Genomic DNA, 19678 nt, shown 5'->3' with positions numbered 1-19678 from the left:
CAGTTGGAAACTTGAGTTTCATGATTTCCAAAAATATCCAGATGATTCACGATATTGCTATATAAAATAACTTACCGGTATAAGTTTTTGTTAATATTTTTTGTATATTTCAACTTTAAGAGAATCCATTTTCTGTTTGTGATAATCAGAAACATTTATTTCATGAACACTGTGTACGTAGAAGGTCATGGAATAAGCTTATCATAAGGCTAGAAGGCCCATGTGTTTTAGTTTGAAAATTGTCAGGTGTGAGATGAATCGCCGTTACTTAATTATGTCATTTATACGATTGACGATATCTTTTTAAATGATGGCCATTTTCAAATCATCTATGATACTTTAAAAATCGCCACCAAACATATAAAACACTATATTGTGAAGCTTTATTATAAACAGGCAACTGTATTTCAATATAGAGTCATTCAGCACTCTGCCTGTCAGTGACAAAGATATAGCTATTGGAAATGTGAATATTTGTGACATGAAAAAGTCTGATTTTTAAGCTTTATATTCTGGACACAAATACGTACTGCGGTTATCCAGTTATGAACATTTCCAGCTGGCAACCAGAATTTGGTCAGGTCAAGGGAGGCAACTCTTAATGGCAGAATGTTTAAAGACTGGCTCCAATTAATTTCTAAGAAAATCTTGTGTCAAGTTTTCAATAACTCTGGAATTAGGGCAAATATCTCATGGAATAATCTTATTTCGCTGTTAAGCACTTTTGATGGTTTGATAATCCCTTTTTGATGGTTTAATAATCCATTTTTGATTGTTTGATAATCCCTTTTGATAATCCCTTCTGCAGGTTTGATAATCCAGCTAGCAACCAATCATCCCCCTACAGACAGCTAACGTATAACTACCTCACGGTGTGGAATTCCTTCCTGCTAGTCTGTCCAGCTTATCTCTGTTGCGATTGGACAATGGGCACATTGCCCGTTATAAACTCCTTTCTTGACAATAGGAATCTCTACACTCTCTTGCTATACTGTCTTGTCTGCAAAGGTCTCTACTACTCCTTCAACACCCGATCTGTATTCAGTGACCAGATTCTTACGGTATGTCATTGGTAGTATTACTTACAGCATTCGGTTGCTATAGTTACCGTGTTCTCTTTTGTGTCATCTGTTATTACCCGTAGTTAAGTGCATACTAGCAGTGAGCTCGGCGATGCCTAGAATTTCTTTCATCATCATTCAAATATCCAGCAGGCTGGTTAGAGGTTGGTTCTCAGGAACTAGATGAAGTTTTGAAACCGAATATTTTAACTACCTAGCGGAAGGCTGGAGTATATGCGTGTGAAGTATGAATGAAACCGGCCCAAAATGTGAAAATGCATTGCTTTTTCACATTTTGTGGCATAGTTAGTTTGTGAAAGGGCATAGAGTTTACGTCGACAAACAGACAGACATTACACAGTTGACTTGAGTAATGTAGATAAAGTTCACATGTGGGGTTCAACATCCGTAGTATAGTTTTGCAAAAACAGAAAGATGTCCATAAAAAGTTCCAGCATTACTGTCACAATTGTGACAAGTCATAAATCAATAAATATCAACAACACTTCATACTATCGCAAGATTTATTGCTACTAAATTCATGGTTACCTTGGTAAATATTCAACCGCTATTCTTTTGGCAATGTTGTGAAACAAATTAGCAAACCAAATCATGAATGCTTCACGTGATTATTCTGTTTTCTGTCTATCTTTTCTGGCAAGAACGAGAATAAGCTTTAATCTGCAACGAAATTTCATTTCTCTTGTAAAAAAAGTACATAAATAATGTAAACCCGTGAAGACTGTTTTGTTTGATATTAACGTTTGCTCTGAACCATTAGCATTTCTTTCTTAAAATGTTATTAAATCATATACAAAAATGTTCGGGCCAAGAGCAGACAACTACAATGTTATTAGATTTCAAAATTATCAATAAAAGCTTATTTCAGTTCAGGTATTTGAAAATATACTGTGGAATCCATTAAAAGTCATACATCATTTTTAGGTTACGTGACACATTGTTTGGTTGTCTACTCACTAAGATTCTGATTATTTCTTCCAACAATTTGTAAATTTTCTTCTAGCAAATTAGTATCAGCCATCTTATAAAGGCTGTTATTCTTATACAGTATTTTTTTCAAGAATTATCTAGAAGCTACCCCTAGAATTTTGAAACACAAGATTTTAGTTCTCCTACAATGAGTAATATATGTGCATAGGGGAGACAATTTCAATGATGTTATTCTGATTGTTGCTGGCACATGCTCTGTGTTCACTTACTTTATGCTTACAGTGGTTGGATTAGTGCGAAAGTTCTTGTAGTCTTGGCAGCAGTTCTTCCATGCATTTACAAATTGCAGGGCATCGTCTTTATAATCATACCTTTCCTACCTGCAAGCAACCTGTTCTTCCCTGTCGGGTTTGTCATCGCCGAGCGGGTGCTCTACATTCCTAGTATTGGTTATTGCATCATCATCACTGCCGTGTTCACATACCTTTATGATCGAGTACAAACAAGGTCTACCAGGTAAGCTCAACAGTTGCAGTGACATACGTGTAAGTGCATCTTGTGAGTGATGTTAATGCAGCATTTTCTTTCAAGTCCAATGTTTTAGTGAGGTATACAAAATTATCACAAACCCATGTTCATTGTTGATTGAGATATTTTATCATATCTCAGCTTAGCTCTAGATGCATACGTCTATGCATTGTTTTAAAGCTTAAAGTTTAATTTTTTCATTAAATTAAATAAAAATCTTTTGTTCTTTGACTACAAGGAGTTACAAACTAAACTGAACTCTAATCTCAAAATTCAGAGTAAACTCGTCAACCATTGCATTTCTTGGAAAGTCTTGTTGTGCTATGAGGGATGCGGACATGAGGAATTTACCAAAAAAATCACAAATATCTCAAAACAAAGAGCTGGCTATAAATTTGTGCCCAAACTTCTGTGAAGTCATTTTAAAGGTTTTTTGCAGCATGAGACATCTCAATCTTGTCAGAACCTGTCCCCCTGTATAAACCTGTCAACCTGTATGAACCTCTCAACCTGTATGAACCTGTCAATCTTGTCAGAACCCGTCAACCTGTATGAACCTGTCAACCTGTATGAACCTGTCAATCTTGTCAGAACCCGTCAACCTGTATGAACCTGTCAACCTGTATGAACCTCTCAACCTGTATAAACCTGTCAACCTGTATGAACCTGTTAATCTGTATGAACTTGTCAACCTGTCATGTTTTGATTTGAACTGCTCACAAATTCTGGATAAAATTGATATATTTATCAATTTTATCAATTATCTTATTTAGTCCTGATGATTTTTAGCACAGTAATCTTAAATAAAACATAACATAAGTCGTATTGTTTAGGGTTTTGCCATAATTCCGCACACCACTGTGTTCATTGCTTTTCATAGATGCAAGCTAATCTTGCTCAGTAAGGTATGACATTTTTTATATAAGTAAGGTTAACCTTAGCAGTATATTCATTTGTCAAGGTTATGCTATAAATTAGGATTAAAGTACATGTATAATAAATGCTGTTATTCAGTTTACGCTGTCATTTCATTTTTTCTATATACAGTTGAGAAGTTAACCTGTTCAGAGATTTTGTTTAAATTTAAAAAATACCAAATGTTAGAGCAAGTAATATTATAAGGTGTATAATATGACGAGATAGTGCTGTCATTCTGACAAGTGCTGCCTTTATATGCTATATATAGTGCTGCCATTTTGTCCAATAAGCCGGGCAGCACTTATCCACCATTTACACCTATCTCTTACTTATTATCTTTAGAACCATTCCTTATCCGATTCAGGTGTCTGTTAGAGGAATATTGATGTAATATTGCGTATGTACCGTAACCTCTATGGTTGTGTTTTTGGTTGGAGGTACTTGCTGGTTGGAAGCACGCTACTACTCATCCTCGCTGGAGCCGGCAGAACTCTGGTTAGAAATCAAGACTGGAGGAGTGAATACTCTTTATTTAGTTCAGCTCTCAGGTAAGGTAGGCAGCCCTAGTTCAACTGTACCAAGGGAGGGGGGCACCACTCCCCCACTAATTTTTCATAATTAAATGAGAAACTAATGAAAGGTCACCAATTGCTAGAGCTTCATTTAATTATGTCTTCAGAAGCAGCTTGCCTCCTCAATATCATAATGAGAAACTCAAATATGAGGGTTTTAGTGATATGTCATATCTTTTGCTTAGGCTCCATGGTTACAGTGTATTATTCTTCACTTGATAGCATACTTACTTTTAGTGAAATATTCCATTATTTTATCTCATGGATACATCAGACAAACTATCTTATTTCCTTGTGCTGTCATCAAATTTTTGATAAAATCTATGAAACTCTCAAATGAAAAGAGAAAACTTCATTATGCTCACCTACATACATTTAATATTAAGATATCTGATAGCAGCTGGATACACATGGTTTTTTTTCACACATAAACTAAATAGTAACTTTCGCTTATCATTAAAACTATCCAAAACCATTCAATTCTCATTATTTTTGAGTGTAGCTTGTCTGGTGGTTGGTTTACTGCACATTACTAATTGTGTAATTGCTGTAAAAGATATTAGGTGATATTAGCTGGGTGTGGCATCAAATCATTCTAAATCTATTTATTTGAACAGCCGCTGCGTTTTAGATATAATTATTTCAGAGCTTTTTATCCATCGAGCGCTTTAATCATAGAGTGCTATAGTCATATAGTGCTCAGATCATAGAGTGATTTAATCATAGAGTGCTATAGTCATATAGTGCTCAATCATAGAGTGATTTGATCATACATCACGTTGATTAAATAGTCTTTTAATCCTAGAATGCCCTGATCATAAAGTTCTCTAACCATAGCGTGTTGTAACCATAGAGGGCTCTATCCATAAAGTTCTCGAATCATAGAGTGCTCATTAAATCAATCAGTGTTCAGCTTTATGATTCTTTTTGCTGAGCTCCCATTTGGATCCTAGAAGCATGTATGATGTGATCACCCAGTTTCGGTCAGCGCAATTTGAAATTACCTACTTTGGCACTTTTTTAATTTCACTTAGCCTGCAGGACTATTTGTATTAATTCGTTAAACGTAACTGCACCAAATGTTTTGATGGTAGACTTAGAGGTGGAGTTTTCTTATTCTTCCTAAATTGTCAGCAATAGCCATTTTATCTGGTCTCAGACTACAATCATCTATTTGAAGGAGCCCTGTCAAATCTTTTTGTAAAAGATTTCATGGAATTCTGTTAGTTTTGGTTAGATTCTTTGTTGTAGGTTTACGCAGGAGAATGCAAAGGTATGGAACAATGTAGGGCATGCCTTGGAAGCGGAGGGTAACTACACGGCAGCGCTTAGCTATTTCAGCAATGCTGCCAGGTGAGTTGATTTAGTCTTGATTTACTTGATTTAGACTAAAAAGTCTACCCATTGATTAACTTGAAAAGAGCTGACAAGGTCAGCCATAGGAATTCTGTGTCTAGTGTGACATGGCAGACAAAGTTTTGATGACTCCAAAATTTGTGATACCATCATCTATGATTTTTAACCACAGACACCTTCTGAGAAATTGTTATTTAACCTCCAACCTAAGCTCAAAGATGAACGTACACAAAATTGTAGCAGATTTTATCGGAAAGTATCAATATTTTTTCTATCACCCGATATTGTTTTTGATGTTTGAGGTTATTTGACTGCCAAGATATTTCAAGATTAAAATCAATAAAGCTTATTCGATTAAAGTGCTGAAAGCAAAATACATGAGAAATGACGTCACTAGTTGTTATCATTGCTATAGTTGATATCAGCTATTATGTTCAAGTTGAAGTGTTATGCGTCTCTATTATGTTGGCCCCTTTGCAACTATAGACATTATAATAGCGCTTTTGCTAGATCTCAGTGTTTTAACTGCGAATAAGTTTTATTGATTTTAATCTTGAAACATCCTGGCAATCAGATCACCTCAAACATAAAAAACAATCGTAAATGACAGATAAATACCGATCCTCTCTGAGAAAGCCTACTAACATTTTGCGTAAGTCCATCGTTAACAAGGTAGTGGTCAACATGAAAGGTTGTTAGCATTTTATGTTTTAATCTGGATTCACTGCCTCTGCCAGACATGTAGTTGATGAAATGCGGATTGTCTGACGATGGTTAAAGTTGATCCCCGTCTGTCAGCGACTGTCCCAAATGGTCAGTGGGGCTGCCATCTGGCATAGTTATTAATTTATGCACATTTTTTAGATATGGTTGTAGTCTGTGTATTGATCAGGATAAATTTTTAAATATTTTTTATTCTCAATCTTCTGTGTTACTTATTCTTATAATAACATAAATCTTTTTCAGCATTTTTTTTCAAAAGTTCATGATCACCAATGCTATAATTTTACAAAAAATTAACCAAATTTTTCCATAGTTTTTTCTCTTTGATTTGCTGATGCGAGTGCAAAGCATCCAGTGAGACATTGAGGGCGACATAGAGTGTTACGCACGTTGCAGCATAACGTATTTCATGCCGTAGTGTGATGTAAGGTATGACTCATAATAGCACAAAGCGTGACATAAGGTGTCAAAGTCTCGGAGATCATATGCTGGTAGGGTACAGCCAGATGACATCGGATCACATATTAATGTGGGACGAACCTTAAAACAGTTGGGAGACAACTCAAGGGCGGAGCTTGCTCTCAACAAAGCTTTGAGTCTCCTCCCACCAACCAAGAAAGGCAAGTAAATGGCTATTAACCTAAAATGCTCTATTTTTGTTTTTGTCCCATTAACAAAGTTGGCAGAAGTGTCAACAATAACTAGTTAAATGACAAGTATGTTAATAGCTTAAAAAGCAGCAAATTTAGGTGTTGGAAGTTTTTCTTCAAACTAGGATGCTGGCAGTCTAGTGAGAGATCATCATGTGTAACAACTGTGTGCACAATTATTCTTCTGCTCAGCCAGCTAGTTGAGTGGCGCAGTTGATGGTTTGTCTGGCTGCAAAATGCAACATCTGAGTTCAATTCCAGTGTGAGGCAATTTTTTTTATAATGCTCCTATAGTGGCGTCGTACACACGGACTGACACGGCTCTTGTTATAGTAAAGAATGCAGATTTTACTATGTTATCGACCAATTTGGAAATATTTGCAGGTGTCAACCATAAAATAGATTGGATCACTGGCTATTGGTCACTCGTTAGTATTATATTGTTTCCTAATACACTGATACAATTGATATTAAGAAATAAGAGATATAATTATTAGTTTGTCAGAGCAGATTTTCTTCGCAATCATCAGATTGTTCTATGCGAGTCGTTCCAACTGAAATGCTCCCAGTTGGCATCATAGCCATCCGTGACATAGATATTTCTTATTTTATCTCAGTGTGCTTATAATAAATATATTATGAGAGATTATCCGCTGTGCATAATAAATGTTAAAGTATTTTGTCTTCAGTTGGCGTATAGTCATTAGAGATGAAACATGAAATGCCAGTAGAGTACTAAGATTTCTTTCACTAAACACATCTTTTCTAATAGATCAAATCCGTTAGAAATTGTTTCTATGAAATTTATACACTATTCAATAAGAGAAATACAGCTCTGAGAATTAAGAGTGGCATTGATTGATCATTGGCAGCAAACGATATTTGTACGATAAAAAGAGGAATTTGTTAACTCAAGTGTTAAAAAAGGGAAGACAACTACAGTCTTTGAACATAGAAAAACATGCATATTCACGTTTATACCGGGTTACTATTAAAACTAAATGAGTGACTTAAACACTGTCTATTTGCTGGGTGACAATTAGGTGAAGGTTTGAAACCTCTAGCTATAAAAAAATAAGCTCAGGTGGAAACTAAGCAAACAAATTATTAAACATAATATAAATAAATATTAAGCAAGCAATTTTTGTCATTTCATCAGTCTACCTGATCAGTATGGTTGGAGTAGTAATATACTTGGAGAGTGGCTGCATGCAGCGCGGTATGTACTTCGGAGTAGTTAGCATATTTGCATTTGACTCATTTAAAACCATGCCGACCATAACTTCCATTGCTATGGAGATTGAGTGTTTTATGGCACATATTACATCGCTAGGCAACCAGAATTTCTTATGCAATCTGATGCTATACATCGGGTAGAGGTAAAACTTGTCTCCTTCTCTGGAGGTGGTGAAAGTTGTTGCATCATTCTGGTTCACCGTCTCGCGCAAAATGTGACTGGGTTCTAATATATCATATAAGTGAATCTGTATAAGTAGGTATATATCATCGTATCATATCATCTATCGTATAAATGTCACTGCAAGTTTCAATGTTTTCCTCAGCATTGAATTATCTATCTAAAACAATTCAGCTCTGCTGTGTAAATTATTTTTGCAATGAACAATTGGGTTGAAATTTATAATATTATAAAAAAATTTTGTTGAATTTTTTAAAATAATTTTCTTAGACTGTTCTGTATCTTTTACCACTGATTCATAACTTTAGAAATTGTTTTTTCTAAAATTCTGATAAACATAAAATTTAGTTACATCAGGGCTTTTCGGTTAGGGGTGCTCACACCCCTAAGGGGTGTGCTACTGTTCGCAGCGGGAGGGGGGCAAGAATCGATCGTGATAACGAAGAAAGTATATTTGGCGTCACAAAAATTTGCCTATTTTCATCTCTTTTATATATTAAAACTGAATATTATGATGCCATCGATCCTGAAAATAATTTGCGTAAGTTACTTAGCCACAAGGAACCAGGTTTTCATCAGTATTTAGCAGAGAAAGGGCAGGAAAAAGTAGAAGATCATAAAGTGAGTTGTATTTATATGTTGCCGCTGTGTAAAAGCATAAGGCTCGTCTTAGAATGGCCTCCCAGTAACATATTATTTTTATACATTCCGATTATATATATATTTGTTTTTTATTATGTTATGAGCCTTTTTTGTTTCATTCAAAACAGGGGGTTCAAGATTGCCCTCGTCAGTCGTAGGGACTTCAGGCATGAAGAGGAACAGGGAAGCATTGATTTACATGGCGCATGTCAAAAAGATCTCACAATTTTCCCCGTAATAAAATTGTTGAAATATTTGATATTCTGCCAACATTGACAGATTGGCACCTAGGGACTAGTGCTTGCATTGCAGCCACTTGGTGCCCACTCTAATATTCAGATTATTGAAGGGTGGACTTGACTACAACTCTTTAAAGTTTGTTTTCCATGTGTTGCTATGCCAACAAATAATAGTCTTTGAAGCAACTACCCATTTTGTGGGCTATGAGAAAGCCAGCTAGATTACTGCTAGTCTTGGTATTACAGTGGCACCTCTGCGCTTGACCGCCTTATTCAAACAATTCAGAGCTCAACCAAATAATTCAATCAAAAATGTATCTGATTTTAAACTAATTGTTTCTGATGCGAACTATCCAAGTCGTGCTGGCAAACGCGAGTAGAACCAAAAGCTCTCCTTGGCCATTTCTCGATCATTCAGTAAACGTATTGACTACGTTTCTTTGACTCGCATTGTTAGTGGAGTAAGTTTTTTAGTTCGTTTGAGTTTTTTTGCCAATTTTTTAATTTTGCGTGTGTTGTTTCATCCCTTAATAATGGCTACAAAAACTAATAAAAACAAATTAAAATAATTACCATTGTTTATTATGGGAATGCGGGTTTCAATTTTTGAACAATCGGCGCTCAACCACCATATCCTAATGAATTATGATCGAACACCGCGGTACGACTGTATTATATGTATACAGTTGGTCATCAGGAGGGACAGGAGGTGATAAATACAGAATACTATAAATCCATGGTCGCACACAGTGAACATACCTTGACTCGTGTGTGTGTTTAAATATCACATTATAAGGCTACGAAATACACTGTTTTTCTATAAAACGGTACACACTATATTGCTGTATGCTTGGGTTAATAACACAATACTTCAGTGATCATCTGTAATAACAATGTTTACACTATCACAAACCCATTTGTGTTTGCATCATAGTTCACACTATTACAAACACATCCGTGTTTTACATCAGCGAACAGCGACCCCTTCAACAACCACCGTCCCCGGCAACGTTTTCATATTATACAATAATGAGAACGATGAAATACTATCACGAAAACGATGAAATGCTTCATGCGGTCAAAAAAGGAAAATATAGACCAAGCAATCCGCGTCGGCCAATCATCATCGCCGGAGTGATGCACATTACACATGCTGTCATTGATTCTGCACTGGGTTCTAATGTCAGCGCTTAGCTCTCCTCTGTACTTAAGCAGCTCAGATGTATGTAAATAGTGTTTGGTTTCTTTTATAGTCGCCTAAATTTTAAGAGAGACAGTTTGTCAAACCTCTGGGCATAATCAAAACCTGATAATCGTTATCATCAAAGCTTATGACTCGCTCGAAGACTCAAACTCGTTCTCTTCACACTGCGGCATTAGTCAGGGCTATAGTTACTAGTACACTTGGCAGCCCATGCAACGTGAGAGATCATCATGAGTATGTCCATAATTATATCGTGAAGTGGCAATGTAGCCAAGTGCTGTAGTGGTTAAAGCGCCGGTATGCTAAATGGAATGTTTGAGTTCAAATCCTGTGATAGGCAATTTTTTTCTTAATGCTATTAGCATGGCTTCGAACAGTTGGACATGACTCTTATTATAGTAACTATTCTTGGGGAAAGTAAAGATTCGCGTAGCAAGTAGCCAAGCTTGAAGAGGATTGAATTTCAGCATTTTAATCCTCGATCATAGTGCATAAATCATAAATCATCACAAAAAAAATAATTTACGGATGAACAGTCCTCCTCACTTGAAGACGAACTTACACAAAATTTCAGTAGATTTTGACAGTAAGTATAACATGTTTTTATCGTTTGCGATTGTTGTTAATGTTTGAAGTGATCTGACTCCCAGGTTGTTTCGAGACTAAAGTTGACAAAAACTTGATCTCAGTTAAAACACTCAATTCAAGCGAAAGTGTGATTATGACATCTATAGTTGCACTTTGGCAAAGAGAACGACAGAGTCAAACACATCAAAAACCATTGCAAATAATGGAAAAATACTGATAAAATCTACTAGACATTCGTCTAAGTTCGCCTTAAAGGTTCTTAAACACTGTTTTATAACAGGGATCGTTGACCCACATTCCTACAGTAAACATTTACATAATTTTTTTATGATTTTTTGTTTCAAGCAAAGCAGTTACTTGCTCCTCTTCACACTTGATTAGGCAATCCCTAACAGCACATGTCTGTTTGTTTTTTAGGAGTTGAACTTTTGTCCAAATTTCTAGCTCAGATGAAACATTTCCTTGTGTTGAAATACAGCTTGAGATACCTTCTACCTTTAGGGCTGATGTTTTTTCAACGGTTTTGGCACCAAGTCTAGTATGCTGGTGATTGTTAGAAATAACGTTTTTTTATTGCTCGTAGCTCATTCGCTAATTCGCAGTTGCATGTTATAGTATCATCTGAAATGACTAGCCTTCTATTGTGATACTTTTACTACTAAAATAATAGAATAATTGAATATGGCTTTGAACAGTAATATATAATCAGTACAGATATTATTGAAAATTGAATTCTCGCATGCATAAATGTGAAGAAAATCATCTTGACATTTGCTCATCATCTGTGCTGCCTTTTACCTGCACAAACAAGCAGCGAAATCTCTTCTCATCTGCAAGCGTACAGTTTAGCAAATTCCGAAGTTTACACATGGCAGTCATGTTCTAAAATAATCTTTTTTTCATAGCAGTATTTGCATGAGCGTGTATGTTTCACAACGTTGAGTGGTTTTCATACAAATAAATTTGCCCTTGGAGTTTTTTTAAAGCATTTGCAGGGTCTAATTTTTACTCACACTCTCTGGGAAGATGCAAACTCACATTACCATACTCTCCCTTATTTACACCTATTCCAATCTACCGTTCCCCCTCCACCTTCTCTCTACTGTCTCTCCACTCCCTTTTTTTCACTTCCCTTCACTTTTCTCCTCTTTTCTCTCCCTCCACCCCTCTACCACTCCCACCCCTCTACCACTTCCACCCCTCTACCACTCCCACCCCTCTACCACTTCCACCCCTCTACCACTCCCACCCCTCTACCACTCCCACCCCTCTACCACTCCCACCCCTCTACCACTCCCACCCCTCTACCACTCCCACCCCTCTACCACTCCCACCCCTCTACCACTTCCACCCCTCTACCACTTCCACCCCTCTACCACTCCCACCTCTCTACCTCCTCCCCTCTCAACTTCCTCTATATGTATACTAGTTGAGTACCTGACATTGCCCGAGTACTAACAAAAAGTCTTCGCGCGGAAAACCTTTTTCATTTAACATATAACAACAGTTACTATTCTAACTTTCAAACTTAATATCATGAGAAAAGTGTTTTCTGCAGCTTAAATAAATTTAGAGAAAAAATAAAACAACTGTAAAGGTGTTTAAATGTAACAGTGAAATGATTAGCAAGTAGTGGCTAAATAAAGTCTATTTTGGTACGATTACAATGAAGAGTTATTTGGTATACAATTATATGATTTTAATTTGTTTTAGCGTTGGCATCGTAAGGCGAAAATGTCGTATAGAGTCGTATAGAAACCATAGTAATTATATAATGCAAACATCCCTGGTAAAAATCATCAAAATTTTATGTATGTAGGCCTGCTGTACATATTAAAGATTAGTAACATAATAATAATATGATAACTTTGTTAACTATAGTTACCTACAATAACTTTAGTGTATTAAGTGGTTATGATCTTCAAGAAAACGTAGCGTTACAATGTACTGTGTGCAGTCTGTACCATGAAGAGCTCTAACTTTGGAGACAGGTGTGTAACGTAAACGTGGAATTTAACTTAAATGATTTCAGCTGACTAAAAACATACTCAAAGCTAAGTTTTAGTATGTATTTCACTAAGCTAAATTTCAACTTTGTCATACACTAAAATTTTATCACTTCCCGGTTTCGTTTTTGCCATAACCAATAACGCTGAACTGAGCAACAAGCGAGCATCATATTTTTTTCAGGCATTGTGGGAGGGATTTTGGCAAATAACATATCAGCATTTTTTGTTATTTTCTAGTAATCTGTACACCGACTGCCAAATTCTAATTTTGAAAGAATTTTTTTTGTTATTTTATAGCGGAAAAAAGTCGGAAAAAATTTTGTCTTTTCGTGACGACAAAAAACATTGTTTTCCATATAGAAAGGTGAAAATTCTTAACCTGAGGGCATCGTAACCTGAGGCCGCTCTGTATTAATTAACAAATAATTAATTATTAATTTGGCGCGTGCCATTGCAACAAGTTTATGCAAATGTTATATGGTAAGAGTGATGGGTGTGGTAAGAACGGCTTAACCTCGAGGCTAGCCTTGTTAGTAGACTTACGATTTGAATGTCGCAAGTTAAAATCCACTACAGAGGCGATTTTTTGTTGCTAAAACTTTATTGCTATGACTGGACAGATGGATGACAGACAGACTGACTGACAAACACTGAGATTTATAGATACAGTCTATAGTTATATTGGCAGGTGAGTCATACATGGCGAGGATTGCTCCAACACATCTCAATGTCTTCATAACCCTCGGCAGTCTTATTTCTCAGAATGAGTCTCGGCTGCTTGAAGCGGAGAATTTGTATAAAAAGGCAATAAGCATGCGACCCGAATTTGTACAGGTGAGATTTTCAGGAGCTTCTCTTGAGGGCTTTTATACAAAAAATTGGAGTCGTACAAAATGTATACATTGCATCGGCCCGATATGCAAAATTCTGGAAACTTTTACATAATTTGATTTATATTAAAACTGGTTCTGGATTTGCTTTCCTTAACTCGTCTTAAATGGAGAATGCAATCAGATACTGCCTATTACCCATTTTTACTGCTGCCTTCGCATTATCTCACATAATGTTTATAGTGAAAATGTTAAAAATCGAATTAAAATTTTCATATTTCTCATGCAGTTAACTTTAAAACATTGTCGTTTTTGAAATATTTAAACATTTGAGATTAAAGCACACCAAAAAACCAACTAGTATTAAATTATACTATTAATATTATAGTATTAATCAAATACGTATAAATGATATAATTTTGCTCATGTTCATAGGCACTGTCACGTCATAGGCTATTATATACTGTTAGAATAAGTTAACCTGTAATGCTGTTAACCTTCTTCAAACAACTTTCCGCAGTTCTTGAAGCAAAGAAACCGGCGTAGTAGCAATGTTTTAGTGCATAGCATTAAGTTTCTATAGGCTATTTTGTTTTCAAATACTTTTGAAATTCAAATTAATTTCTTTTTATGCTGTATTTCGGATTTGATTCCAAAACAACAAAAACAGTCAATGCGCTAATCAATTTGATCTTTTGTCAGCTAGAGCTCCAGTTTAGAGAACTGGATCGTAAGAGATAACGTTCATCTCCACTAATTGGCTAGCATTAATCCTTGGATTGCCCAGGGTTCCTTTCCTCATCAATCAGATAGCCTGTAATACTCGTGTAGATTGTCATGCAAACTGACACCGCTTTCATGACGACGATCAATGAATGAGTTCACTGAGAGAATTGTCCTTAATGCACGTGATTAATCTTGTCCTTAATTTTAATTTAGGATTAATCTTGATAAAGATTAATCAAGATTAAGATTAATTTTGAATAATCTTGTCGCGTGATTAACCCTTGTCCTTGATTCTTGAGTATCTGATCAGACGTCTTCTTAAGTGGCTGGTTCTCACGAACCAGATGTAGTTTTGGTTTTTTTAATACTAGCCAACATTCGTAACCCTATACGCCCTTAATGAACAGGCATATATGAACTATGGGGATATATTGATGAGGACGGGCCGTAAGGATGAAGCGAAGAGGCTATATATATCAGCTCTTCGGTATGACAACTTCAACCCAGACATCTATTATAATCTCGGAGTTGTGTTCCTTGAATCGAAGAAGCATGAGGAGGCAATGGAGCAGTTTGCGAAGGCTTTGAGTATCAACCCCACGCATGAGGTATCTTGTGAAAATATTCTCATTCAATGTTTCCATGATGCGGTGAGTCCGCAAGTTTGTCATACGCAAGTTGGAATCAGCAAAAGTCCGCAAGTCTAACGAGTTTTATTACTTGCAAATTTTTACTGAATGTTTCATGCTTGCGAAAGATGGAAACAGCTCTTGCAGATGATGCGCAAGAAAATGTCACGTAAACTATTCCATTTTATACATTTTCCACACTTGAGTCGTTCTTATTTCAATTTGAGCAGTTGCGAACATACACCGAACTCTGGCGCAGAATTTATTATCTTTTCTAACAAAGCGCCTCACCTTAATCCGCAATATTCGAATGTCCATTGAAATACTTATCACACGGTAACTCAATGTGCGCACAACTCCAAATCCGCTTCATCTGTTCAATGGAAGCGTAGTGATTCAATAACCAGCTCACATAAAAACAATTATTGTAGAGTGCTATAGTTTGTCCTATCACAGCTATTAGTACCAAATGTTACTGTTGTTATTATTTATCTATTACTACTATTACTACCAATATCTCATCGTATTATCATATTCTATACTTGTACAATCACCAAGTTTCCATACAGTGATAGTGTAGTCAAACCTGGGCGCGCCAGTATAGAAGTGCTACGCTGATCCAACAAGCGAGTTGTGTTTCCGTAAGATGCTATAGTAGAGTAAAAACATAGATTGGAACAGTTCAACAACAAACATTTCTGCATATGAAGCAACGGGAAAGGCAAGACTTCATGTGCAAACACAAGTGTGACATCATTGGTCATTGGTCACTAATGTTGTTTCCATAGCCAAAGATGACGCATCACATGGGTGTGTCGCTGCCAAATAGCGACACTGAGTTATGACAGAATGAGACTGGCGCAGCTGTTTTCATGAAAGTATTACAGCGTCATATGGAGGGTGTGCTTTCATATGGAAACTTAGTACAGAGGATGCTCCTATAACGTGAATTCTAGATAACGTGAAAAAATTTTCAAAGTTTCTGTTTCGTACTACATAAAAATCCTATATAACGTAGTGTCAAGTTAAAGCAAGTTTTCAAATTCGATTTGAATGGTTACATATTTCACCGCGCTGGTGGGAGAAAAAACGGCGTATGTATACATACAACTTCCATGACATATTAGCTTGCTGTGATAGATCATCAAATGTGTTGACGAAACAGAGAATGAATAGCAGCACAGTTGTTCATGAATACTTAAAGGCGATCGATCGGCGCAGGCGTTATAGCGTAGTTCCACCAATCTGAATGTCACGAGTTGGAGTATCGTTGAAAGTGATCTTTTATCCCAACCTTGACTTCTGGATACAGATGACGACAATCAGGTAGACCCCGCTCCTTTTATAATAAAATATATTTTTATTTTGCTTCATTGTAGACGTATAAAATATTTGTAATTAGCTTTACTTTGCATAATATACTTTGCTTTCTAGAAAAAATTTATGGAAAAATGGACATCAAAGATGTGCTGTTCCCATCAACTTATTGTAGAAATAGTTTATCATAGTTTATAAAACCAGTAAAATTGATCAGAAAAAGGAGAAAAGTCATCGATGCAAACCAATAATACTGCAGTTACGGTACAGCCTGCAAATTAATAAGTTGTCTAGTTTTTCCTTTTTTGCATTAGTTTGGAAAAATATTAAAACGGATTAGTCAATTTACATGTATTTTACTGTTCGTATAACATAAAATCCCCATAACGTAAATCTTCCTGGAATGGATTATTTACGTTGCATGAGCGCCTACTGTGTGTCATATCATGTTATTTTGATTTGCGATGACTTTTGAAATTGAATCTCACTAGAATTTGTGTCATGAAAAATGTGACCGCTGCATAAGTCGAGGATTGATTTTTAAGTTTAAAATTTTGGTGTCAAATTTTCAACTTACATGCCAGAATTTACAGTAGTTGACATCAGCTATTGTGTTAAAGTTACAACGTTGCTCGTCTCTATTCTGTCAATCTCTTTGCTACTATTATAATAGACATTGCGCTATATGGAAACTTAGTATATGTGCTCATATAATTATTAGTGTTAACGGGGTTCATGATGTAATAATAAGGGGTTAACTGTTTCGCATCTGAGAATAATAATAATTCCTCCAATCATTAGGCTTGCCGCTTCTTGATTTAATAGAATACTGCAGTCTGGTATTTCACAGCTATTTATAGGAGATGCTAACCTTAGGGCAGAAGCAGACTACCCTAGGACACTTAAGTATTCGCGGCATCTAACTTTCGCGTTTTCGCGGAGTCATCATCACGCGAAAAATTCATGCGCGAAACTAAACTATCATAACGAACTAGCGAAAATTCGAAATTAAATAGCTATGTTCTACACAGGCCTGTATTCACTGGTTGCAAGTTGGGGGGCTAATGTTAGACGACTAGTTATGAACATCTGGGGTGTGGAGAAGGAGGGGGGGGTGCTGTAAGCTCCCAACAGGTTTCTCTTATGTAGGGCCTCAGCCGGGCCTCTCACGTGAAGTTTTAAAAAAATTTTTTGGCAAGTATCAACATTTTTCTATTTTTTGAGATTTGCTTTGTTTTAGCTGATGTGACTGACAAAACGTTTTAAAATTAAAACAGGCAAAACTTGTATGCAGTTAAAAAGCTCAGAAAGAAGACATCTTTTTCTTTTAAGCGTTTTAACAAAGATCATTTTTGCTGATTTTATTTCAAGTTCATTAAGTAGGATATGGGCAAGCAGATGTTTGCTAAAACTTGATATTTTGCAAACCTTTATAAAAGTCGTTAACAAGAATATTTTGCCGCTGATGAAGATAATAATGACGCCTAAGAACTACTAAAAGTTGATGTTTGTATCTATGGCTTCGAATAAAGTGATATTCTACAGCGATAAAAACCTTTCTATAGCCGTTGGACTATGAAATTCCTAAAAAGTTGGGGCGTCTTAGCCGGCCAGCTGTCCAAGGGAATACGGCCCTGTAGTTCATTGATATCCACAACAAAATCGTGATATTAGAAATGCAGATAATTTTGTGTGTGATTGAGCTCATTGGGAAATTTCTAGTAAATTCGTTAATACCCCGAATGAGCAGCATGGCAAAGCAAATTAAGATAACAAGTTTTTTTGGAAAAGCCAAGACAAACGAAGAAGATGATGATATCAGTTTAGTCACCGAATTTGTAACTGATGAGGATGAAAGTCTGGTAGGTGAAGTCATACAATTAAATAATACTTATTGTAGTGATGAATTTTACTGCCAACCAAAAACGATAACAACCCTCACCAGGTCCAACCATGTTATACAGTTCTGGTTGTGATGTTGGTTGTTATCTATTTTCTTTTTTATGAGACATGTACTGTATTTGATTTTTTTTAAATTTGAAATATTGTGAACTCAAAACGTGCCATGGCCATCGCTTGCTATAAATACTTGAGATCTAATATTGGTACATATCGGTCACGACGGAAAGGACCGAGACGTCATTGATAGTCCAAGAAACAAATGGCAGCAAGCGATCACGTTGAATTATCGATTTCTGCCATACATTTATACCTGCGGGTTACAAATACAAACTAGTCGCAAATATAAAAACTTTTTTTACTAGAGGACCGGACCTGAGGAATCTAATTTGTTTGTTCCACTGTATTTATTTTCACATCACTATATTTTCGCACTCATCAGAGCTGCGAAATTAAGTTGCAGCGAAATTTTACTCTGTGTGCTACTCACGAAACTAAATACTAGCGAAATATAAGTGTCCTAGGGTAGAGTAGGAAGAAGAGGCGTTGCGAAACTGTAGTACTAGCCTCAGCCTTGCTACAGGCTGTGTCTGAAGCAGCGAGTTTAGAGATCTGTCAGACATGTGTGACACGTGTCAGACATGTGTGACACGTGTCAGACATGTGTGACACGTGTCAGACATGTGTAACACGTGTCAGACATGTGTGACACGTGTCAGACATGTGTGACACGTGTCAGACATGTGTGACACGTGTCAGACATGTGTGACACGTGTCAGACATGTGTGACAGTGTCAGACATGTGTGACACGTGTCAGACATGTGTGACACGCGTCAGACATGTGTGACACGCGTCAGACATGTGTGACACGCGTCAGACATGTGTGACACGTGTCAGACATGTGTGACACGTGTCAGACATGTGTGACACGTGTCCGTTGTGTTCTGGTCAGACTCGAGAAGAACCATTTGTCTTTGATGTTTATAGAAATTAATCTTTATTATAATTTAAAATAAATAATTAATACATTATTATGAAATAATACTTTTATTATTAATTAAAATTGTTAAAATAACATATTTTTATTAGCATTATACACTAGCAGTAAGCCTAATGATACCCGGGATGTCCTTCATTTTCAATCAGATAGTCAGCAGGTGAGTGTTCAAGTGGCTGGTCCTCTCTCGAACCGAATGGAGTTTTAAAATCGAATATTTTAGCAATCTGGCGAAAGACATGGAACATATGTGACAGGTCATATCATTTTCAATACAAATGAGGTTGGATTACAAAATGGTTTTTAGCTTTATGTAATAGAGCAATTCCTCAGCTTTTCACAACTGTTTTCCGAATTAAAATCGAAGCAATTTAACCCAAGATAGAGCTTTTTATCGAAGGTGATGATCACAAAAACTGAG

General features: G+C 36.2%; 1 protein-coding gene across 1 annotated transcript in view; it reads left to right on the top strand.

Moving 5' to 3' along the window:
* The window catches only part of LOC137408192 (protein O-mannosyl-transferase Tmtc3-like), a 41332-nt gene that overhangs the window by 9563 nt on the left and 12091 nt on the right, over nt 1-19678 (top strand). Inside the window, exons 6-12 of the mRNA XM_068094596.1 lie at nt 809-1061; nt 2362-2528; nt 3896-4006; nt 5282-5383; nt 6605-6729; nt 13547-13692; nt 14822-15022. Of these exons, the coding sequence (XP_067950697.1) occupies nt 809-1061; nt 2362-2528; nt 3896-4006; nt 5282-5383; nt 6605-6729; nt 13547-13692; nt 14822-15022 (1105 nt within the window). The remainder of the gene's footprint in view (nt 1-808; nt 1062-2361; nt 2529-3895; nt 4007-5281; nt 5384-6604; nt 6730-13546; nt 13693-14821; nt 15023-19678) is intronic.

This window comes from Watersipora subatra, chromosome 11, assembly GCF_963576615.1.
Source record: "Watersipora subatra chromosome 11, tzWatSuba1.1, whole genome shotgun sequence".
NCBI lineage: Eukaryota > Metazoa > Bryozoa > Gymnolaemata > Cheilostomatida > Watersiporidae > Watersipora > Watersipora subatra.
This window is presented reverse-complemented; position numbering and strand designations above follow the sequence as displayed.